This window comes from Martes martes (genome assembly GCF_963455335.1).
Source record: "Martes martes genome assembly, chromosome: 4".
In the NCBI taxonomy this organism is placed as follows: Eukaryota; Metazoa; Chordata; class Mammalia; order Carnivora; family Mustelidae; genus Martes; species Martes martes.
Genome location: NC_137891.1, coordinates 177354247 through 177378434, shown reverse-complemented (window position 1 = coordinate 177378434; position 24188 = coordinate 177354247). Strand labels below are relative to the sequence as shown.

Sequence of the window (24188 nt, the reverse complement as noted above, 5' to 3'; positions counted from 1 at the left end):
ATTCGGAGGTCACCTGTCACTGCCGCAAAAGCCAGTCTATCCCATTGCTTGAGCTCCTTGCTGTGACCAAGCAGCGATGATCTGACCCATCTGACCTGCCTCACCCTCCAAGTTGGGATAATAATAGCACTTCCTCCCGGGGGGCACTGTGAGGGCACACGAGATAATCCACGCGCGGCGAGCGGCATACTGTGATCAGCCAGTATGTTTGCGGCTATATCGGCCCTCTCGTTACTACGGTAACTCCCCCCTCCACTCGGGCTGCAGATAAACTCTGGCCCTTGATCCCTAGCATCATTCTGGGTAAACAGGAAGGCTGGAAATGAGTTTCTCTGGGCAGAGTTCAAGGTCTGAGGAAAAGACTCGCGCCACTGAGGACGTGTAACAGGATCGTGCACGGCGGCGAGCGGCAGCCTCTGAATCAGCGGCGTCCCATTTCACAGACTCAGGCTGGGAGACAGTGTGGGAATTTGGGGCAGAGGCATCCGAGCCCGGCTCTGCTGTGATCTCCTGCATCACCCAGTGCTCCTAAGTATCATTTTCTCATGTAGGGACTGGAAATGGGGGGATGAGGTCAGCTCCCACCATAGTGATAGATAGTATAACCCTGATCATCTGCTTCCCTCCCTCCCAGCCTTTGTGTCCCCTCCCTCTGCCCTGAGTGACGATAGTGTCCCCTCTCCAGCATGACACTGAGGCCCCCGGTGGCCTGGCCCCTGCCTCCTTTCCAGCCATTATTTCCTCACTCACAGTCCGCCCTTCAGAAACACTGCGCTGCCCCGAGGCACACTGCCTGGGCCTCGGTCCCTGTGCTCCCACTGGACCTCAGCTGTCAAGGACCTTCTGACCTTCCTCTGGGCTGGCTACACATTCGTCATCATTCAAGAGTCACCTCCTCCAGGAAGCCTGTGTGAGCCCCAGGGATGCCTGAATGCGGGACTCTGGGGCCCTTCACCCTCTGTCCTCAGCATGGAATTCTGGACCACTGGTTTTCAAATGAGGGGACTTTGTATTAATTGCATTACAAGCTCCCAGGGTAGCTGTTAAAATCACAGCTTCCTGGACCAGAAGCTCTGGGCACGAGGGTCAGGGAGCTGTGCCTGTGGCAAGCCCTCCAGGGCCCCGCTGTTTCTTAAGTTGAACAACTGCCCAGACAGGACCTTTCCTGCTCTCTACCCTCAGCAGCTTGTCCTGGGCTTGGGACCTGGACGGTGCTCAGAAAACGTTCTTTGAGCAGAACCTAATCATTCCAACAAGGACTGGCCATGCACATGTTTCTACAGTATTTACTCTCCCATGCACTGCCCAGATCTGTAAAGCCAGCGGGGCATTTTGGCTAAATAAAATATTTAGCCACAGAACGGGCCAATCACCACCAAGAGTAAAACTTCTGAGATACTAGGACCCGTCTGGGATCTTGTAAAATTTTATAAATTTCTGCTTCTAGATTCTTCCTGCAGCGACATCTGTGCAACCATGATAGGAGATAATCTTCCCTTTTAGCGGAGTTTATGCAGAGTGGGGGGGAGCTCATACCCTTAAGGGAATAAAATACGTAATCAGGAAATACGGTCCTTGAAGCTGTTTTACTTCAATGTATGAATCCTAGTGTATCGAATCCATGTAACAAAGATTAGATGGGCGATATACTCTAATCACTCGTTATTATTTAAATGTTTATAAAAATTTGCTGAACCAAAGAGAATACAATATTCCCCTCCCCGCCAAGTTATTTAGATAAGGACCTCTCTCTCAGTGTTAACCCAAACTGATTGCCTTACTTTTATTTAAGTACCCGAACGTTCTTAATAACCGTTTTGTACATGAAACGAAGGGCTTTGCCAACCGTCATTAACACACACAGCATTTTACTCCTGCGATTAATTCCATTGTCTGGCTGAATTTCAACATCTGAAGCACCGCAGGAGAGGCTGGCTGGGAGACAGGGCTATAATGCTTCCCATATTTGGAAGTGGGAATTCAGAGCACGATGCTATAACCAAATGGAGCCCCATTCCCATCACTGACTGCGCACCGGTCGGATACCACGGCAATCTCTGCCATCATCCAGTCCTGGCCACACTCATGCTCTGGGATGCCAGAAATGACCTTGAGTTGGCGTTACATGTCAGCCTTCCAAGGACAGAGGCCGAAGCCACGGATACATAGTGAAGAGAAAGACACCTACGTTGCCCGTGTCACGGATCCACAAATAAACGTCACCCCTGCCACCTCATCTCCCATGAGAGGGTGTTTCTTATCCTCATCACCAAGGGAGAGTATATTTCTGGGAGTTCTAGAGACACTTCCTAAATAAAAGTGCAGAAAGCCCCATTAAGAATGATCTTTACTGGAGCACCGGGGTGGCTCAGTCGGTGAAGCTTCTGACTCTTGATTTCGGCTCAGGTCTTGATCTCAGGGTTGTGAGTTCAAGCCCCCTGCTGGGCTCAACACTGGGCGTGGTGGTTGCTTAAAAAAAAAGAAGTATCTTTACTGCTTTCTTCAGAATTAAGGAAGGAACCAGGGCATGTCCACTGTGCCCTGAGGGAGGCACTGAGTGCCGTGATCAGATGGGTGCGTTGGTTGAAACTGGTGGTGCCACTGGCCAGCGGTGTGACCTTGGCTGAGGTATGTCACCCCTCTGACCTTCTGTTTCTTCCTCTGCAGAACCGTCAAGGGACTGTCTGAGAAGGCATCTCCCGAGCACTCAGGGACAGCTATGTGTTGACCATGTCATTCTGATGTCATCAGTGTCAAGCGCCAGTAGGACATTCGCTAACATTTATGGGCACCTACTATGTGCTAGGTGCTGGTCCAAGCTTCTGACCGGCATCCATTCATTTAATCCTCCCAATAGCCCTGTGACGGAGATATTACCATCATCCCACTGTTGGACGTTTAGGAGTGGAGGCACAGGGAAGTGAAGTCACTGAACACGCGGGAGAAGCTCGCAAGGCCTCCGGGCTCAGGGGTGGGGGTCGGGGTGGGGGATCCAAGAACAGAAATGTCCTACATCATCCTCTGAACCCCAGCTGTAAAGGATCGCCTCAGGGTGTTGAGTGATCAGCTCATCTTGCAGAAACACAAACCGTGGAACTAAAAGAAATTCAATCCTCTACTTGTCTGGGTGAAAAAAACGGGTGCGGTTGCCCAGAGAGGGAAAGCAACGTGTCCAGGGCCACACAGACATTCAGTAGCAGAATCACACTGAGAACTAGGTCTCCTGGCCCAATAGTCTCTAGGCCTCCCCTGGGTCTCAGATCCTTCCAGAGGCCACGGGAAGAACCTGAGAGGTCTCCAGAGTCCCTAAAGCGGAATCTAAAAATTACACATGTGGAGTATTTTTCTGAGGAAAGGGCCCGTACGTAGGCATGTCAACAATGATGATCGTACTACAGCAAATGATGGTATTTTTCAGCCAGTGACTCTGCAAGGCCTGCTCGAAGCACTTCACATGTATGAACTCATCTGGGCCCTCCCAGGGACCCTAGGAGGAGGGTGCTGTTTTTGTCCCATTTTGCAGATGAGGAAAACGGAAGCCCAGGGGGGTTAAATAACTTCCCCAAGATCACACGCTGAGCCGGGCTGTCCTAGAACTTTCTTTTGCATCGTCCCTGATTTGGCATTACGAGTATCAGCAGAACATGTTTTTTCTTCTGATACTAAGATTTCCAAACAAACAGCTAGGATTGTCCTTCATTTCCAAGCACACACACATGTGTGTGTGTGGCTGTGTGCCACAGGGCTTGGGGCCGAGCTCCTGAGTATGGTCATGGGCCTGGATCCAGGGGTGTCTGCGCTGACACAGCTCTGGGAATCAACACAAGCCTGTTTTCGGGTTATTTCAACTGATCAAGGTGCTTCCTTTCTCCAGGAAACAGCCCATTCCTTTGCCCGGCTAACCGGGGCCGGAGGGTAGCTCCCGTTTGAAGCCGGCTTCAAAGCTACATTCCCAGCCGGGTGGAACTGGCACAAACCGGCTGCTCCGAGAGAGCCGTCAGGCGGGACCAAGAGGAGGCCGGGAGACGTGCCTGGTGCGGAGAGCCTGCGATTAGGCTGTGACCGGGACTGATTGATTGCTCTGGTATCAGATCTCATGTAAGGTGTTTCCGGGCTCTAGCCACGTGACCAGGATAATTTCTCTCTATACACACTTGACCCTGCAGAGAGAGCAAAGCCGCTCTGGGGGCTCTGGGGGCCTGCCGGAGAAGGGAGGGACTCCTATCTTCTGCGTACCTGGGCCCCGGGCCAAGCCCTCTACCCCACTGCATTCGTTTTTCACAGTGCCCCTGGGAAGACTATCCTTATTCCCATTTAACAGATAAGAATATTGTGGTTTAGGGAAGGGGGGGCCCTGTCCAAGGTCAACAAGTAGATGGTTGTCACAGATAGGATTTTGATCCAGGCCACTCTGGCCCACAGACAAAGGGTCACAAGAGTGGAGCCGGGTGTCAGGGTCACGGACTGTTCAAGTCACAGACTCATGCCCCCCAGCCATAATCCATTCAATTCCCACTTTGTACAACCGAGGACTGGGGCCTAGAGAGGGGAAGTGACTTGCTAAGACCAGGCCACACAGTGAGGCAGGGCTGCACTGGGACTCTCGGGCCGGTGCTCCTTCCATCTCCCTGCATCAGCTGTTAACGGCGGGGAGGGAAGAGGGGAGCACGTGTTAGCGGAACAGGGCACTCAAGTGGAAATCCTCAATTCCTGGCAGGCAGGGCTGGGGTCACAGGGTTCCCTTACTCAGACTCCTCCTCTTTGGTTTCCTTCAGGCTCTCAAGGAACGTCTCTTCAAGGAGATCCAGCTCCCCCAAGGGCACTCGGAAGACGGAGGTCATGTGGCAAATGAGGACACGGGCCCGCGCATCATAGCGCCCTGGAAAGAGAGAAACAAGGGCAGAGAATCAGTTTAGCTTTTAAAGAGCAGTGTAAGGGGGGTGCCTGGGTGGCTCAGTGGGTTAAAGCCTCTGCCTTCGGCTCAGGTCATGATCTCAGGGTCCTGGGATCGAGCCCCACATCGGGCTCTCTGCTCAGAAGGGAGCCTGCTTCCCCCTCCCCATCTGCCTGCCTCTCTGCCTGCTTGTGATCTCTGTCTGTCAAATAAATAAAAATTAAAAAAAAAAAAAAGAGCAGCATAAGGGATACAGCCCCAGGCCTGGAAACGGCCTCCATGCACCACCCCACAGAGGCGGTCAGCTAACCCGTGGGTCAGCCTCCTGGATGGGATATCGTGCAGCACTGAAGACCACTGATCAGAGACAAGGTGGTATTTTCATGAGATTAGCAAAGGTCAATTTTTTTTAACCCCAAAGCTGTTAAGGAGGTGTTGAAAACAGGTGTGTGCTTGAGGACCTCACTGGTGGGAGTGCGTATTGATTTAAATCACCCGGAGGGCCATTTGATAGTATGGACCAAAACCTGAGAATAGTGTGTATCCCCCAAATCATAGAGTCACAAAGCAGAACAGTGACTGAGGGCTGGGGAAGGGGTAAGGAGGGAGTCAGTTTTAGGGGGACAGAGTTTCAGTTTTGCAGGATGAAAAGAGCTCTGCAGGGGTGCCTGGGGGGGCTCAGTTGGTGGAGGGGCTGACTCTGGGTTTCTGCTCAGGTCAGGTCTTGGGGTTGTGGGGTCGAGCCCTGTGTGGGGTTCTGCACTCAGCAGGAAGTCGGCTTGAGATTCCCTCTCTCCCCTCCGCCCCTCCCCCAACTCATGCTCGCTCTTTCTCTAAAATAAATAAATAAATCTTAAAAAAAAAAAAAGAAAACAAAAGAGCTCTGGAGATGGACAGTGGTGGTGGCAGACACAGTGAATGTGCTTAATGCCGCTGAACGGTACACGTAAAAATGCCTAAAGTGCCATATTTTGTTATGTGTATTTTACCCCAATGAAAAAAAAAGAGGGGAAAGATGTGCATCCCCCGCTGGCCCAGGAACTCCATCTCTGAAATGCTAATCTCGAGAAAACAATCCTGAAGGTGGGAACTAGGAAGTAAAGACCTTGTGGATATGAGAGCATTCTGGAGATTTCTAACACCAGGGATCTGTTACGTAAACGACAGCACATCCGCCCCGCAGAGAAGCAGCCATAAAAAAAAAAAAAGAGAGAGAGAGATTCTTAAGAAGTTTGTAAATCTGAAAAAGATGCTTAGGTAATGGAACAAAATTTTTAAAATGGATGGATTTCCTTGGGAATAGGGTCCTGACTAAGGGAAAAAAACCTCCACTGCTGAGGAAAAAGGGAGAGAAAGACGTCAAACTGGATTTTCTTTTCTCCGCCCATCCTCCTCCTTCACCCCTCAAAGTCCCGGAGACCATTAGTTTATTTAAAAACATCTCTACTGGGGGAGGGCAGGAATTTCCCTTGCATCCCTGTCCCTGCTCCCCACCCCCCTGCTGGGAGGGCAGCCTCTCTGACTGGGACGGCGGGGTGGGGGGTGAACCCATGCGCCCCGCCATCTGGTGGGCACAGCTGGGTGGCGAGGCCCCTCGGGGTGCAGCATGTCAGCACCTCAAGCCCCCAAACCTCCACCAGTCTCCAGCCACCCGCTGACACTGGGGCTCCCCTCTGCCTCACTCACGTGGCTCCAAACTCCGGTGGCACAGGACGGGTGTTATTCGGACCCTGAGTGCCTGCCCCCAAACATTCTGGTCCCATAGTGTGGGACGGGCCCTGGAAGTCTGTCTCTGCAAGTGACAGCCAGGTTTGAAGACCACTGGTCTGAGGGCTGAGTGTAGGAGGAAGAGAGCTGCTGTCACTCCTGACCCGGCTCTCGGTTTCCCTCCTTGGTTTCCGCGCAGCCCAGAAACATCTCCAGGCCTGGGCTCCTGGCACTCTGCTTTCTTCTTTCTTTGGCAATAATGTAGAAACGTCACGATTAGAACCACATCCAACCCCTACCATGACCTACGAGGCCCCTGGTCAAAGTCCCTGACCTCGACTTCTAGAACATTCCTGCTTCAGGGGCCTTTGCACTTGTTGGTCCACCACCTAAAAGGCTCATTCCTGAGATCTTCATGTGGGCCTTCTCCTCCTCATTCAGGTCTCTGTTCAAAGCCTCCTGCCCAGAGAGGCCTTCCTGACCGGCCGCCCATCACTCTTTATCCCTTTTCCCTGGCTTTTTCCTCCGCACAGAGCTCACTATCTCTGATATACTCATTCACTTTTGTTTGTCTCTCCTCCTGAAGTATAAACTTTGTAAAACCAACCTTATAAGGGTAATCTTTGCTCTATCTTTAGTTCTCAGAACAGCGCTTGCCACAAAGAATAAATGTTCAATGAATAATTTGACGGACCTGGGAGGGATCCTGTTTGTGTGTCTAACCCTCAGCAAACAGCTCATCCTTGCTTGGGTGGAAAACGGAAATGGTGAGCCACCTCACAAAGGTTTGAGGAGAGGACTCCCAGTCCACGAGAGGCCCCTAATGAGCATTATGGAATTAGACTCCTCCACTGGGCGCCCGCGATGTGGGTAAGTATATTATACTAAAGTATTACTAAATTATACTACAGTAGTAGTGACTAGCTTCACCATGTGTGGCCCTCTGAAGTCCTGGAGTCTGAGGTTTCAGCTTCTGCAGAATAAACCAGTCCCTTCCCAGCGCTAGGGCACTCTGCGAGCTGCGAACTGGCAGCGTTTGCCCCGCTGTCCTTGACCACAATGGCCTACGTGCTGGGGAATAGGCATCTCATGTCCTGGGGTTCCTGGGTCACTTACAGCTTCACAAGGAGCTCCCTGCTCTCACAGACTGTTGCATCCAGGTGATAGTTGAGCTGTGGAAAGTAAGCCAGCCTCCGCCATGGTGATTCACTGGTGGCAACGATAATTAGCTGTGAATTCATACTACACTGCTTAAGGCTGCAGTGATTGAGTTAGCTTCTGGAATATGGGTTGCCAGCGGGACAGGTGATTAGCTCCCTGAGTATACTCGGGCATGGGGCTCAGGAATGTCAGCCCTGTGTAAAGGTCACTGGCAGCCAGGTTGGTGGACGTGGAGCTGAGGTCCCATGTAAGGCAAACAGTAGCTGGTGGGGGAGGGGCACGAGTCCGAGGCGACCCTGACATAGGGGTTTTCTGGTCCCGGCTCTACTGCCAACTTGCCATGTTGGCCAACTCGCTCCTCAAACACCCGACTCTCCTGTTGTGGAGCTCAGGTCAAAAGCCTGGGCATCATCCCTGGTTTTTCTGGTTGCCCTACCCTGACATCCCATCCACCAGCTAATGCTGTCAGCTCCACCTTCAAAATACATCCTGAGTCGGACCCTGGCACTCCACTACCACTGGCCACCATGGCCACTGGGACCACCTTCCCTCTTCAGCCACTGGCCATTACTCTGGTTCTCATCTTTCATGCTTGCCAGCACTCTATCTGCCGCAGAGCAGCCAGAGGGGCTAAGTCACACGGCTGATTGTGCTCTCTCCCCAACTAAAAACTCTCCCAAGGCACTCAGAATAAAATCCACATTTCTTCCCAGGGTCCACAAGGCTGGACATTACCTGGCCTCTTCCCACCACCCTCTCCCACATCACTTTCCACTGATCCCTGTTTCACGCACCAGTATCTGGCCCACCAAGAAGCCAAGCTCTTTTTCCCACCCCAGGGCCTTTGCACTTGCTATTCTAATGGGAAGGCTCCTCTCTCAGAGCTCTGGCTGGCTGGTCCCTTCTCATCAGTCAGGTCAAAAATATTCTCTCCTTATAGAAGCCAGCAGCCTCTAAAGTAAAGCAGCCCACCGCTGGTCACACCTTCCCCATCCCCTGTTCCTACCACTGTTGCATCTGTGGATAACTTGACTGTCTGGTTCTCCCCACCAGACTGTCAGTCTCACGGGGGCAGAAACTTTTGCTTTGTTCCTTGTTGTCACCCAGTGCCCCGGGCAATGCCCAGCAATTCGTAAGATGTGTTGGCTCTTTAACTAACTGAAGCTTTCCCTTGTCTGCCAGGGTTCTCTGAAGTGCCCAGCTGTTTCTGCGTGCCGCCTCCAGCTGAGACTTTTTCTCTCTTTCCAGTGCCCTCCGAGCCCTGCATCCCCAGGGGACAATGGAGACAGTGGGTTTGCTGGGTAAGGCCTCTCTCCTCCTCTCGGTAGGGTCATCTCTTATAGTGACGAGTTACTCTTAAATGTCAAAGTCTTGACAATGCCTCAAATACTCTCTCGGAGCTGCTCATCACTCAGTTCCTTTCTCAGATGTCACCTCCTCTGAGAAGTCTTCCCTGACTCCACTCCACTGCTTTCTATTCCCTTATCAAAAGGCATTTTCTTATCACCTTTTAAAGCTTGATTTTTACATTGGCCGACTTGTTTATGATATTTCCCCCTCTCGAATAGAAGCTCCAAATTCACCATACATTCCTAGCATCCAGGCCTGTGCCCAAAGCAAAGCAGATGTGTAATTATCATTGTAAGAGCAAAGAATAGGCAATTTGTAGGAATGAATGAATGAACGGATCTCTGTTGGGAGAGGTCCAAAATAGGGGAGAATAATTATGCTGGATAAGATTTGTATCTCCTTCCAGCAGAAACACCCTATGATTAATACTCATGAATACTGGAAGCTTCCTTTATGCACTGCTTCCTCGAAACCAGACTTGGGGCTACCCTCCGCACATACTGATTCCCTGAATTCTCACAGCCACCCAAGCAGGCGGCTGCGGTAGTATCTCCATTTGATCCAAAGAGGCACGGAGACAGAGACAGCCGGGTCCCTTGTCCTGGGTCACCCAGCTGGTGGGTGGGAAAGCGGAGGGTCTGACCGCGAGGCTGTGCCCTTGGCCCCGCCCAGGACACAGGAACCATGGCTGAGGCAGCAAAACACTGTCTTTACACATTTCCCAGGCCCATATATTGCTTTTGGCTTCTGCTCCTCCCTTCTGGCCTCCCCGTGAGTCTGGATCAGGCCTTGACCTTGCCTGGCAGTGGGCAGTGGGCAGGTAAGATCGCCCCCGCTGCTCCTGAGGGCTGCTCAGGTCCCAGTCCAGCTGGAAACCCACCCAAAGGACCAAGGCCAGGGAAACTGGTCTCCCGAGGCCCCTTCCAACTCAGGGATCTAAGGGTCAGTCTCAGGGTGTCTGTTCGCCATCCCACCTCCCAGGAGGCAACTTCAAAAGTCCAAGGTCAGCTGGACTTGAAACAGCTCCAAAGCAGCCTCTGCCCTATCTTTCATCGGCCTCAGGAGACCAGAGTCTGCAAGTCACTGAGCACGTGAATCCAGATAATGCCATGTGGGGTCGAGACCCACGACGGAGGTCACAGGGCGGCTCGTGAAAATTCAGATTCCCTGGCCCCACACTCGAGTCCGGCACGGGGCTCGGGAATGTGTACTTTTCACAAGCTCTCCACGTGATTCTGAAGCAGGGGGTCCCTACTCTGAGCAACACAGTGGTGGGCAAGCAGGTTAGCGCTTCCTGGTCTGAGAAGGTCTGAGCGCCCTCATGCCTGGAGGCAGGGGTGTGATCGAGATCCCCTGTGCTACCTGGCCCATGGCGTGGTCCAAACCGTGGTCCATGGCGCTTCTACTAAGTGCCAAACACCCCATGAGGACCTGGCCTGTGTGATTGATTGCTCATCCTCCCCACGGTCTTGGGAGCTTAGTATGATAATGCTCAGCTTTGTGCAAGAGGCAGAACAGGTGCAGAGAGACCTTCTAAGTCACTGAGCTGAGAGAGTGGCAGAGCTCAGATAACAAGCCAGGATTACTGGGTGCCAATGCCTCTGTCCAGTCCAGTGTGGCTGTCTCTCAAAGGCAAATCGTATCCTCTCAAGTGAGTTTGGGGGCTCCAGGATGATCCCATGTGGTCAGCGGTGCATCTTTTCCGTGTTCAGGGATATGTGGTGTTTCACACACAATCCCAGGCCCAGCCTCAGCCCAAATAACAGGTCACCCTGTTCTTTGGAAAATCTTTGTGGTGGTGGTGGGGCGGGGGGAACCGAGGGAGCTCCTCTGCTCAGCCACCAGGGGGCAGGAGTGCACCAGACCTGCACAACTAGTGAGCGGCCGGGGTGCTCACCCCAGACCTACAACCACACATTGCAGAAGCCCTTGGAGTCCAACCCGTCCCTCTGGCTTAGGAAGAGTAAGGGCATGTCCGAAGTCACCCAGTATGTTCACGACAAAGCTGGGGCCAGAACCCACACTTCTGGGCCCTCCTCCCCACCAGTATCTCCCAACAGAGAAGCTATGGCTCCCAGTACTTCACTGTCCAGGGCTGTCCTGCGCATCGAAGGATGCACAGTCCCTCAGGTGTTGTGATAACAACTCCACTCTCCCCACATTTTCAAACGCGCACTCCGTCCCCGGAAGGGAGTGGTATGACCTTCACTGCAAGGCGCTGAACAAGCCTCTGGGCTCAGTATGGCTCCATCTCCAAGTACAGCACCGGCAAGGCAGGCCCAGGGCTGACCTTGTACTTTCTGCAGAGCAGCAGGATCCCAAAAGAGCTCATGGTCACTGCCTGCCCTTTGGGGGCTGCCCCCCAGGCCAAAGAAAGGGAGCCCAGAGGCAGAAGCCTCACCTTTGTTGTCACACAGATTGGGTCTGAATTCTCAGCTGCCTAGCTGAAAACTTCAGGCAAGTTTCTTGACCTCTCTGAGCCTCAGTTTCTTTGTCTGTACAATGGAGACAAGAATACCTTTTTAATCTGGCTTTTGTCGAGATGAAATAGGGGGATGCCCATGAAGAGCCTGGCCAACCCGCAGGATGCACTCGCCGTTCAGTAAAGGGTGGCTCGTCCTGCTCCTTTCCTGGATTCTGACACCTCCTTGATCCTTACGCTAAGACCCTGGCTAAGAAGCTGGCCGCTGGCACCGCCCTGCTGGTATCCCGCAGGCCAGGGATTTTACTTCTCCCCCTAGGGTGTGAGAACACCCTTCTCGGGTTGTAGTCACACAACTGTCACCCAGCCTGCTCTACCACCACCCCTCAGTTGACCCACTTCCAGAAAATTTTAAAAACCTCTCCCCGTTTTCACTCTCAGTGAACCTTTTTGCATACAACGAATCTATGCCTTACTCTGATCCCATCCACTCCGACCAGCGCTCGGCACTGGCTTTAAGCTTTTACTTCTGCCTAGCGTCCTCACTTTGCGAGGCGGAACATAACTCGGGGAACAGGGCTCTGAGGATGGACCCCCTCATGGCAGGATCTGAATTCAGATTGTTTCTTCCCATGGCTTATTAGAGGGGGACGGTTAAGGGCATGAGGCTGGTGACAAGGTTCCTTGAGGACTAGTGGTCACAGGAGTAGAGGGTCACTTCGGGGCACCCTCCTTCAGCTCCACCTTCTCACTCCTCTGCTCCTGCCACCTGGGGCCCCCCACTCTTTGTTCTGACCTTGTCAAGTCTCCTTAAAGTCAGCTGTAAGGAGGAGGTCTTTTATTACTTTCTACCTGCTTGAGAAGCATAGGGGTAGTTAAGAGAAGATTCTGGAACCACGCCTGTGTTTGCATCCTGGGCCCATCACTTTGTAGCTATGTGACCTTGGGCATGTCATTTCCCTCTCTGCGCTACAGTTTCTTCTTTTGTAAAATGGAAACAGTAATGGCATCTGCGTACTAGAGTCACAGAGGGGTTTAAATGAATGAGCATAAAGTGCTTGGCTCAGGGCCTGCCCATAGTGGGCCTTCCGTGAGTATCAGCTGTGATGAGAATTACTCCCGGGGCCTCAGACAAGATCTGGTGCACAGAGTGGGTGCTTGGTTCTTGCTGATGGATGAACCAGTCAGTTCTGATACTGGTAACAGATTGTATGAGTCTCAGCGATGCTGACAGAAAACCCAGTGTATGCAATTTCACCATATCGAAACACCAATATCTCCAACTTTTCTGATTCACCAGGGAGGTAGGGTTTGCAATTCAGTAATAAAGACCAGGTCACAAAGCAGAGTCAAGTTTGCGGTAAGACAGCTGTCCCAGGTGGCAGGTACCTCCTTCGTGTCCGTGGCCTGGAGTCAATGTTATCTTTGGATTCAGAGTCCAGAGGGCGAACCCCGTGATTCGGGGCACCTGGGAACCTGTGCAGAGCTCACAGTGACATTCACTTTGCCTTAAATGGAATTTTGAAACCTACTTTGAAAGGAAACCCTGGGCTACTTATTTAACCTCCTGAGCCTGACTTCCTCCCCTGTCCGTGGGGGTAAAATTACCTTCCTTCGCAGTTGACCTGAGGATGATACACCAAACAGCAATTCACAATCTACATGTGGGACATAAGAAGGCAAATAGAATATCTTACAAAGTTTACCAACTACAAATAAACTGGCCCCACATGACATGGACAGATGCTGGATCCTAGAGCAGTGGTCCTCGGCCAGGGACATTCTTGCTCCCCAGATGACATTTATGGAGGCATTGTTGGCTGTCACAGCTCAGGAAGCGGTACTGGTAGCTGGTGAGTACAGATCAGGATACCACTAGACATCCTACCACACACAGATGGCCCCACCACACCACACAGAAAGATCCAAGTCCAAATGCCAAGAGTGACGAGCTCAAGGAACCTGGTTTAGAGTTACCGGCTTAGATTCCGTTTAACCTTCAGTGAGTAAGTGAATTACTTTTTTTGGTTGTATGGGAAAAGAGTTTGGTGGTTGTTACTGGATGAGACCGTGGTTATCACCCACAAAAGTCCACCCAGCTGCCAAGATGGCACCATCTGGTGACCGAGATCCCAACAGTGTTGGTAAAGTTCAGCCTTCCAGGAAGTTCTGAGAAATCCAGCCTTTCGTATTGATTTCCTGGGCTGATTCCATGACTAATCACCCTATCTCACACTCACAGAGAAACCTAGCTGCCTGGAAGGCCTCCTCCTACCCTATCAGTCTCTGTAGAAGATGGTTTAACCCTCAAGTACCTAACCCTTCTAGTACCTAAGCTCATTCTCTAAAAAACAGCCATCCATCTATCTTTCCATCCATTGATCCATTCTTCCATCCATCCATCCATCCGTCATCCATCCTTCTATCTCTTCATTGATCTATCCATCCTTCTATCTCTTCATTGATCTATCCATCCTTCCATTCATCCATCATCCTTCTACCTGTCTATTCTTCTATCTAACCATCCATCCATCCATCCATCTTTCCATCCATCCATCCATCCATCCATCCATCCATCCATCCACCCATCCTTCTTTCTATCCATTGATCCATCCAGTCTTCTATCCTTCCTTCCATCCATCCATCCATCCATCCACCCATCCTTCTTTCTATCCATTGATCCATCCAGTCTTCTATCCTTCCTTCCATCCATCCATCCATCCATCCTTCCTTCCTTCAACCCATCTATTCACCCACCCGTCCATCCATCCATCCTTCTATCTATCTATCTATCCATTCTCCCATCTATCCACCCAATAATTACTAAATGCCCACCATGTGCCTATCATGTGGTAGATGTTGGGGTGCATTGGTGAATAGGCCAGACCAGGGCCCTGCCCTCATGGAGTTTATGGGGGAAACACCTGAACAAATGGGCCAACTATGACACTGACCTTCTCCTTATAAAATTCTTAACCATGCTCTTAGAACCAAAGTCAGGTTTTTTGTTTGTTTGTTTGTTTTTTTAAGGAGTATCTGTCTGGTGCCCTTATTTGCATTTGATGCTGTAGTTCAGAGAGGTTAAGTGACTTGATCAAGGTCACACAACGAGAGAGTCTCAGAGATAGGATGAGTACCCAGGTTTCCTGACTCCCAGGGCTTTGTTACTTTACCTCTAACCATCAACCCCTGTGAGCAGCACTCACGGCCAGCTCTGTTTGGGGCACTCTGCATGGTATACCTCATTTAATCCCCACCGCTGCCCTCTAAGGTAAAGATTACTGTTATTCCCTTTTGACATGTGAGGAACTGAGGCACAGAACCATTCAAAATTTGCCAAAGTGGAGCTTGAATTTTGACACCCAGGAAGCCTAACTCCCCAAATGCCCCCACTTCTTGGTCCCTGGTTCTTCATGAATGTGGATAAAGAGTTGGACACGACAATGACTGGCCAGCCAGGCCCACCTCTGGGCCTCATTTTCCCATCTACGCGCTGAGAGGGTGGGCTAGATGGTTTGAGGATCCACCCACAGCTGACCTCTGTAGACCTTTGGAGCCCTAGTCCCTGCCCCTTTGGGGTCCCCATGTGCCGTGTGCAGCCAAAGCCGCAGGGAGGGCACAAAGTACCAGGTGGTGACATGAGACACACATTTTAAACCCGCTCCAAATATTCTGCGAGACCCAGGCCAAAGTCATCTACAGCAGAGGGGGCTATATTGTGTCCTAGTTGCTCAAGGGGGCTCAGGAGGATTTGTGGTTTGCGGGTCGGGGGCAGGAAGAGGGGTAAGATGAATATGGGTCTCTAGGTAAGGAAAGGGAGAAACTGAGGCAGAGGCAGGAGCACTGGGACGCCTGCTCCTCCTACCCGGTGATAAGGCAATGGGGGCAAAGTGCTGGCCCCAGAGGCCAGAGACCCAGTTCTAACTCCCAGTCTGCTTCTAGCGCTGTGTGTCTCAGGGAAATCCCCTTCCCCTCTCTGGGCCTTCATCTCTCCACCTGGAAAATTGACAGGCTCATCCAGGATGCCCTTGAGACCAAGCGCTCAGGCCTATAGCCTCAACTGCCCCTGGGGGGCTCAGTGGGCTCCATGCCTGCACAGCCCTCAGCCACGGGCAAGGCCCGCAGCGAGCGCTCGGCGGCGGGTGGCTTCGTTGTTACAGGGATTATAACACGAGCGTGTCTGTTCTCTCTAGCTACTGGCGTCTCAGACCTCTGTGTGGACTCAACTTCTGACTCTACGAGGGTCCAGGAGCATCAGACATGATGCTTCCTCCCTTACTTCTGTTTAAAAAAAGAAAAAAGTGATACAATTGGGCCATGTTCTCAGACCATCTCTGCCATGTCCTGGGGCAAGCCTCATCAGCCAACGGGAGTATTACTAAATGCCGTGCCTGCCTGAGTGCAGGGGCTCAGCGAATCATCCTTGCGGTCCCATGCAGCTGTGAGACGGGCAGTGAAAATTGTTTGTTTGGCTAGAGCAGGGCCAGAAATACGCAGTGGGCTTGGAGCCTGAAGCCGCACTTCTCCGACTAGCAAGGAGCCACCTGGGATCTGGTCAGTGAGCAGAGTCTGAGTCAGGAGGTGTGGGTGGGGCCCGGCAGTCCGGATTTCTAACAAACGCCCGCATGCCGATGCTGCTGGTCCACGGGGACCGTACTGTGATGAGCAAGGACTTAAGGTTCTTTCTTTTTAAAAAATAAAAAAGAAAATGCATTAGCCTCATAAGAAGGAGCCCCAAGGTTCAGTGCCCTGTGCCCCCTCCCGCCCTCATGGACATTGACCGTGCTGAGCACAGCTGTATGAAGCAGGCACGCGTGAGGGGACAGGTCCCATGACCTCTTGTGTGGGGCTGGAGGAGGTCCCAGCACCCTTCTCTCAGGGTCCCTGAACCACCACTTTGCATGAAAGGGGCACTCAAGACCAACCAGGGTTCCCCAGCTGGGTCCTAACACCCTGGCAACTGGCATCAGGAACTAGACTTTCAGAGCAGAGACATCACTCCCGCTTCCTCTCCCGTGTTCCCTCTATCTGGTCTGTCAGGGATCCTGCTGTCTCTTCTGACAGAACGACCCCTGGGTCAGGCTTTCACCCCCAGGATCTCTGCTGCCCTCGTGGAGGCCAGGTTTCCTCACATCGGGCCGATGGGGATGCCTCCTAGAGTCTGCCCAGGTCAAGTGCATCCTGCTCCCTTCCCTGGCTCAGCTGCCCAAGGCCGCCACGGTGGCCCAAAGCCTGGCGGCTTTCCTGCCTGTGTTTCTGCACCTGCTCTTCTTGTTCTCCTAATCCTGTTCCTCCTCCCCCTCCCGACCCTCCACTCCCCCAGGAGCCGGGGTTCCAGCAGGGCAGGGGTGGGGTGGCTGGTGTTACTTTCCCTACGTAAACTTTCTTAAAGGTGTAACGTACTTCCCACATGATGGTTTGCAGGCTGCTGGGAGTTCACTTGCAGTTCGGTGCTTCTCCTCCCTGCTCGCCATCAGAGTAAACATTGGGGGTCTTTGCGCCCAAATCTCTCATTAACGCAGGGAACAGAAGAAGCCACGCACACAATGATGGGGGGCCCGGGCAGAGAGGAGGTGGGGAGAAATGGATGCGGAGCGACGGGGGCTGGGGAGCCCTGTAGTGGTCTGGTACGGGACACTCTGGGCGCTGCAGTGGGTTGCATGTGGACCCCCAAAATGACACAGCCACGTCCTAGAACCTGGGAAGGTGATCTTATTTGGAAAGAGGGTCTTTGCTGGTATAATTAAAGAGCTCTGGTTGAGGCTGCCCTGTCCAAGGTCCTTGCAGGAGGCACAGAGAGGAGAGGAAAGGGAGGAGCAGGCCCTGGACTGATGAAGACAGAGAAGGGATAGACACGGCTGTAGGCTGGGGTAATGCCTGGAGGTAGCAGAAGCTACGAGAGGCAAGACACATTCTCCCCTACAGCCTTCGGAGGAAGCGAGATGTTGCTGACACCTTGCTTTCTGGATCTGGGCCTCCTGCGCTGTGACAGAATACATTTCTGCAGCTTCAAGCCTCCCCAAGTTCAGTAATTTGTCCTGACAGCCCAAGGAGAGAACGTGGGTCGAATCCCACACTGCCACTTACTGCGCAGCCTCGGGTACATCGCTTAACCTCTCTGAGCCAACTTCTTCATCCATAAAATGGGGCAGTAAGATCTGTCTCCTTAGTTCATTCACCAGGTATCTACTGAGTATGTGCTAGGTTCCAGGTGCTGGGTTAGGGATTAGAAACACGTGGTGAAGGAAGCCAGATGTGGCCCTGCCCTCCTGGAGCTCCGGTCTGGAGGAGAAGCCCACAAAGAATCCCGTAACTGTTCAACCACAGCCTTGGCCACATGGTGCTGGGAGGAACAGCCCAGATGGGAGCCCAGGGGCCTCCCCAGGGAAGTGCTCCCTGGGCAGTGGGAGGAGGGCAAGAGGAGCAGGACGCTCTCTGGGCAGGGGAAGGGCACCCACGAAGTCCACGGTGCCGGAAGCACAGGCCCTTGGGAGGGAGGCTGGCGAAGAGAGCAGGAAGGGGTGTGCTGAGAGATGAGGCAGGGCTGGACCCCACCTCCCTAGCAAGACCAGTGAGGACACCCCTACTGTCGACCAGGAGGGGGTGATGGTGGCTCAGACCGGAGTGGTGGGTGACTTAGCAGGTAAAACCGTGGGGCCTTGTGAGGAGACATGAAGTAATGGCCCCCCATTATTCCCCTCATTGGTGCCAAGCCCCCACAGTGTTTGGCACCAATGAGGGGCTCACTGGCTGGCTCCCCAGCCACATAGGGTTCCCTTTCCTTCCCCGCACCAAAAAGGCCATGGGGGATGGGCCCACAGGTGACACCACCACCTGTGGCTTTGATGGCCAAGTATGAAGAGGAGTACCCCAAATTTACTGAACTTTAAAAAAACATATAGAACTAAGAAAATCAACTCACCATCCTTGAGTGAGAAGCTGAGAAGGTCCTGGGGAAAAAAAATAACAGGAATTAGCAATATGTTGGCAGGTCATTAGCCTGCTCCTAGCTGAGCCACTTGTCAGCTACATGACCCTAAACATGTCACTTAGCCTCTCTGTGGCTCATTTTCCTTACTTATAATGAGGGGAGGACCATACTACCTACTTTATAAAGTTGCTTGGAGAATTAAATGAGTTAGTATTTGTCAGGTACATAATAAACACTATGTAAATATGAAATTAAATCAATGGTAAATCTTCAATAATAATTTACTGTTAGCTGTGATCATCATTCTGTGATATTATGATGAAATATTTTCTTTTTTATTTATTTAAAAATTTTATTTATTTGAGAGAGAGAGAGACAGAGATCATGAGTGGGGGAGGGGTTGGAGGAGCATAGTGGGAGGGAGAGGGACAAGCAGACACTGCACTGAGCGCAGAGCATGACGCAGGGCCTGATCCCAGGACCCCGAGATCATGACCCGAGCCAAAACCAAGAGTCAGATGCTCACCCGACTGAGCCACCCAGGCATCCCAAAATATTTAATCTTTCAACTACACCACCCCACTAGAAGTGATTTTCAGACTGACTTTGGACGGAAATACTTGGTTCTCCTTTCCCCAGCAGCTGCCCCCTGGCGGTGGGGCGTACCTGAACGATCACCAGTGGGTCGTCCTTCAAGATGGGGTCCTTCAATAAAATCGGAGCAAACACGTCTGTGCCTTCGCCTCCCAGGCCATTGGCGAAAGCAGTCATGGTTGGCAAGACGGCTTCGGGCAACTCCAGCCACTTCACGAGGCCCGCCATGAACTCTGCGCAGAAGGAGCTGAAAGACAGACGTGACTTAGATCCCCCCAAGGCTTCCAGAACAGATCTCACAAGGCCACTGGGAAGTTTAGGTCATACACGGTCACACGGGTGCAAATCCACGTATGGAATCCATGGTGACTGTGGTCCATGGAAGACGACGGGGTCCCCAACACCTGAGAGACGAGGAGCTAGTGGTGCAAGATGCCACGTCTGGAAAGAGGCTCATGGCAGGGTGGGGACAGGCACAGGACTCACACACACACCCTTGTGCCATGCGACACGCCAGGATGGAGGCAGGGATGGAGGCATGATGAGTCCAGAGAGGCAGAGCCCACACCCACCTGCAGAGGGGAGGGGCCGCTGTTGGAAAAAGCATCCTATGGAAGGTGATCTGTGGCCGTTGGAAATCAGAGAGGACACCGGCTTTTCCAGGGAAACAAGTGGGCCGCTGCCGAAGTGGCTAAGTGCACAGGAAGGGTCTGTCCTCCCACAGTGCCCAAGGATGCTGTTCACTTCAGCAAACACAGGAGTCCCCGGACAGGGGATGGTCGGGTGCTCATGGGGAGAAGGAATCCGGGAACCGAACCCGTGAACTGCGGGAAGCACGTGGCATTTGGGCAACAGGGGCAAAGACTACATCAGGCTGTGCTTCAAAGCCGCCATTCTTGGCAGTGACCGTGGTAAACCCACGAGGTGGGGGGGCGGGGATGTAGAGCACGGGGGTCAGTTAGGAGGTGATGACACCAGTCCAGAAAAAAGGCTGAGGCCTAGAGGCCAAGTCTATTTGCAAACCATCATCCCAGCCTGCCTCGACCGTGCTGTCCTGGCGCTCCCTGCACTGGCTTCTGCACCCGGGTGGAATCAGGGCCTCCCAGAAACAACCAGAGCTCCCTGATGGTGCGGGCAACCTTGGGAGGCCCCCGTGGACACCAGGCAGCCCGCCCACTCCCTCCCTAGAGCCTCCAGTGCCGAGGCCCAGTGGAGAGGTCACTGCAGGCCGCCTACAATCCTGCCCCACCACTGTCATGGGTTCAGGTCCCCAGGAAGCAGCTCTGAAATGGAGATTATTAGGGGTCCCTGTGAGGGGGGGTAAGGAAGAAGCAGGACTGGGCAGGGGGTACAGTCGAGTTGCAATGCAGCCTCAAGAGGAGGCTCAGCCAGCTCTGCAGGGAGTTCTGTAGATGCGAGAGGCTGATGGGCCCTTTATATCCCTCCTCGCTCAGGTAATCATCCAGCAAAGGCTGCTGGGGGAGGAGGGCGGAGGCGTGGGCAAGGTGGTTCTCTTCAGTCGAGGCAGCCCTCTCCGCAGTAGTGGGAGGAGGCCATTGCCAAGAGGACATCTGAGCAACACAGCACGGTGCCAAGTAAACTGACCTCCTTATGCCTCAGTTTTCCTATCTGCAAATGAGTTTAAGAGATCAACCTCATTAGGTTGTTTGAGGACTCAATGAGCTGGCAGAGCCTGGTGCATAGGAGATGCCCAAGGAATGTCAGCTGGCCTCACGACTTTTACTTCTTTTTTTTTTTTTTTATTAACATATAATGTATTTGCCCCAGGGGACGACTTTTATTTCTAAGGTGACCAAGGGAGGCAGTGGAGAAGGGGTTTCAGAGTTGGGCTCTGACGTCCAGGGCACGAGGGGAGTCCTGGCTCCCTCGGTGACTGGCTTCATGCCCGTACTTCTCTTCTCTTAGCCTGGTTTTCCTGTGCTATAAAATGCGGATGATAACAGGATATGCCTCGGAGATTGGACAGAAAGATTAAGTGACATCTTAATAGGGCCTGGCACCTGATAACCCTCAATAAATGTTGGCTACTGCTCGTACGGTTATTGTCATTTGCACCATTGCAATCTACTGGGATAATCCCGGGGCGGTTGCGTGGGTGTGCATGGAAGCACGGAGTGACTGAGTGAGCTGAACATGACTTACAGGTCAATGAAGCATGGCCTGGCCCTGTGTCCAAGAAGGAAGTCTTGGATGTTAAGAAGCATCTCATCATAAGAGAGGACGGGTCAAGAGCACAGACTCTGGTTCCAATCTCAGCACTGCCACTCGCTGTGCGATCTTGGACAAGTTACTCAACCTCTCTGTGCCTCAGTTTCTTTATCTATAAAATGATGGTGATAATGAAGAAACCCATTTCACAGGGTCACTGAAAGTTAACATTTCTCCTTGGGCTTAGAACAAAATCTGGCCCATATAAAGCATTATATATGTTTCTTTCAATAAAGAAATGAGGGGCGCCTGGGTGGCTTAGTTGGTTAAGCGTCTGCCTTCGGCTCAGGTCAAGATCTCAGGGTCCTGGGACTGAGCTCTGCATCGGGCTCCCTGCTCAGTGGGGCGGTCTGCGTCTCCTTCTCCCTCTGCAGCTCCCCCTACTTGTGTGCGCTCGCTCGCACTCTGTCTCTCTCTCACTGTCAAATTAATAAATAAAATCTTAAAAAAAATAAATGAATTAATGAGTACGTACATAAAGTAGCAATACAGCAACAGATTACAAAACAAAGAGCGTTCCAGATTGGCAGGGCTTTGAGAATGGCTTCTAATGAGCTTGTCGGCTTGGCCAGAATGGGTCAGAATCAGCAGCAACGATGATACCAGATCACAACCACAGAGCAACCGGTCTGTCAGCCCGTGGGCCACAGAAGTGCTTTATTCACACTGACTCCGTTACTTCTCACCACACCACCCCCGGGGCGGGAGGTGTTCTTCTTACCCCAAGTCTAGAGATAAGGAAATGCAGCCCCAGAGAGGTGAAGGGATAACTCCAGGGTTCAAACCCCTATCTTCACGACACCAGACACTTGCTTACCCACCGGGACACTGCCCCTCCCCAGTGACTAGGTGCCTCGGTGCTCACCCAGGAGCACCAAACATTCCCCTGCGTCCCGGCCCCTCCTTGCTGATGGAGCCCCTGGCTTCAGAGGTTAAATCAAGGGTCTCACCGCTGGGAAGGGGCAAAACCTCACCCCAAATCCAGGGTTTCTCATCCTGAGTCCAAAGCTCCTCCGACTCACCAGGGGCTGGCAAACTACCCAAGTGGGCCGGAGCAGGCCTGCAGCCTGCTTTTGTAAATAAAGTTTTGTTGGAACACAGCCTCGCACATCCTCTGCGTACTGCCTCCTGCTGCTTTCAGGCTAGGACGGCAACGTCGAGTGAGGACCACAGAAGCTCCACGGCCTGCGAGCTGGAGAGCCCGGGCCCTTCACAGAACACGTGTGCCATCCCCTGCTCCACCCCATAATTCCTCCATGGTGAATAAACAGAGTTGATTCTAGGGAGTGGCGTCTGTGACGTTTACAGCTCAGATACAAGATACATTAAAAAAAGGCTTGCTTTTATGTCCCGTGTGGACAGCACACATCCCCAGGGTGCCCTGTAAAGATTACTGAAACCAACGGTGTATCTGGGTTGTAACATGATCGAAATTACTTTCAAAATGTGTTTTGGGCCTAAAGAACATGGAGCTTATGGACGGAACTGGCCTCCTGAAAGGGAAACTTAGAGGAAGGAAACATCCCAGGGCACGTGCTTCTGGCCAGGCAGAAGCAGCTACGTTTACAGGGGTACCCGGATGTGTGTGTGTTTGTGGGGCGGGAGGCGCACGGGACAATAACTCGCTCCTCTATGTGCCCTCCCAGGAGGTGCCCAGCACAGGCTTGGCACACAGAGCAGGCTCATGAACATCTGTTTATGGGAACAAAGTACACAGAGATCATCCCCCACCTGCTCCCCATGTACTGGCTTGTCGGGTACACCCAGCTGTGGGGGAGGCTCTGGGGCTCACAGGTGGACGAGGCAGCTCCTGCCCTCTGGGAGCCCCAACTGGAGGGGGTGCCGGTGTGGGAAGAGCCGCAGGGCAGCACGGTGGCTGCAGGGCTGGGCTGCTGAACATATGGCTGGAGAAACACCCTGGTCTGGGGTTTGGGGAGGTCTGGGAAGGCTTCCTGGAGGTGACACCCAAGGAGATGAATATGCTCGAGTATTCAGTCCAGCAGGAGAGATGAAGATAAAAGACCAAAAAAAAAAAAAATCCAAAAAACACCAAACAAACAAATACCCAGCTAAGACCTAAGGCATGGGGAAGTTTACTCACGGGGGACATTTTGGGGGTAAGTCTTGAAAATGCCACAGACCCCAAAACTTCCTGTCATTTCCTGCCCCCATCTGTTGTTTCCTGTCTCAGTAACGGTATTTCTGTCCTTCCAGCTCCACCCACCACCTGGAGATTCGGGGCCACAGTGAGCTCCTCCCTCTGCTCCATCCATAGCAACAGACCTGTCTCCCCGAGGAATGTCTGTCTCACCTGTGCACCCCTCCACCTCCTGGTGTCGTTCAACGTCCACCTTTTGTTCAATGACACCTGGTTGAAACCCATCCAGGCACTTACCCCATCTGTCTAGTATAATGGCAGTCAGTTATTCAGGTGCCCTACTCAGAGCCCCGAGAGGACAGGAGCCAGGCCTCATTTTTCTCCTAGCACTACACGTAGCATAGAGTAGGTGCTCAATAAATGCATGTTGTATGCGTGAATAAATATCTTTCCTCCCATCAGACTGTGTCCTGTTTGAGGGCAGTGATTCATCTCTTTCACGTGTACCTTCCATGTCCTCTAGATCACGCCTGGCACACAGGAGGTGCTCAGAAAATGCTTGGTGTGGGTAAATGAGCAAGTACTGAATGAGGTATGTCTTATGCCCAAGATTGTGAACTCCTTAAAGGTAAGGACAATGACTTTCTCCTCTTTGCCAGTAACATCTGGTAGAGAACCTGACTGTCAATAATCGGTTCCCTAGGGTGCCTGGGGTGACTCAGTGGGTTGAGCCTCTGCCTTCGGCTCAGGTCATGATCTCAGGGTCCCAGGATGGAGGCCTGCATTGGGCTCTCTGCTCAGC

The 24188-nt window shown here is 52.4% G+C and overlaps 1 protein-coding gene across 2 annotated transcripts in view; it reads right to left on the bottom strand.

The window, feature by feature from the left end:
- TMCO4 (transmembrane and coiled-coil domains 4) overlaps positions 1-24188 on the bottom strand; it is an 86556-nt gene that overhangs the window by 49160 nt on the left and 13208 nt on the right. For both annotated transcript variants that reach the window (XM_080802052.1, XM_080802053.1), the window contains 3 exons: positions 19132-19306; positions 18457-18484; positions 4747-4879 (listed from right to left, as the gene is read on the bottom strand). In XM_080802052.1, the coding sequence (XP_080658178.1) occupies positions 4747-4879; positions 18457-18484; positions 19132-19306 (336 nt within the window). The remainder of the gene's footprint in view (positions 1-4746; positions 4880-18456; positions 18485-19131; positions 19307-24188) is intronic.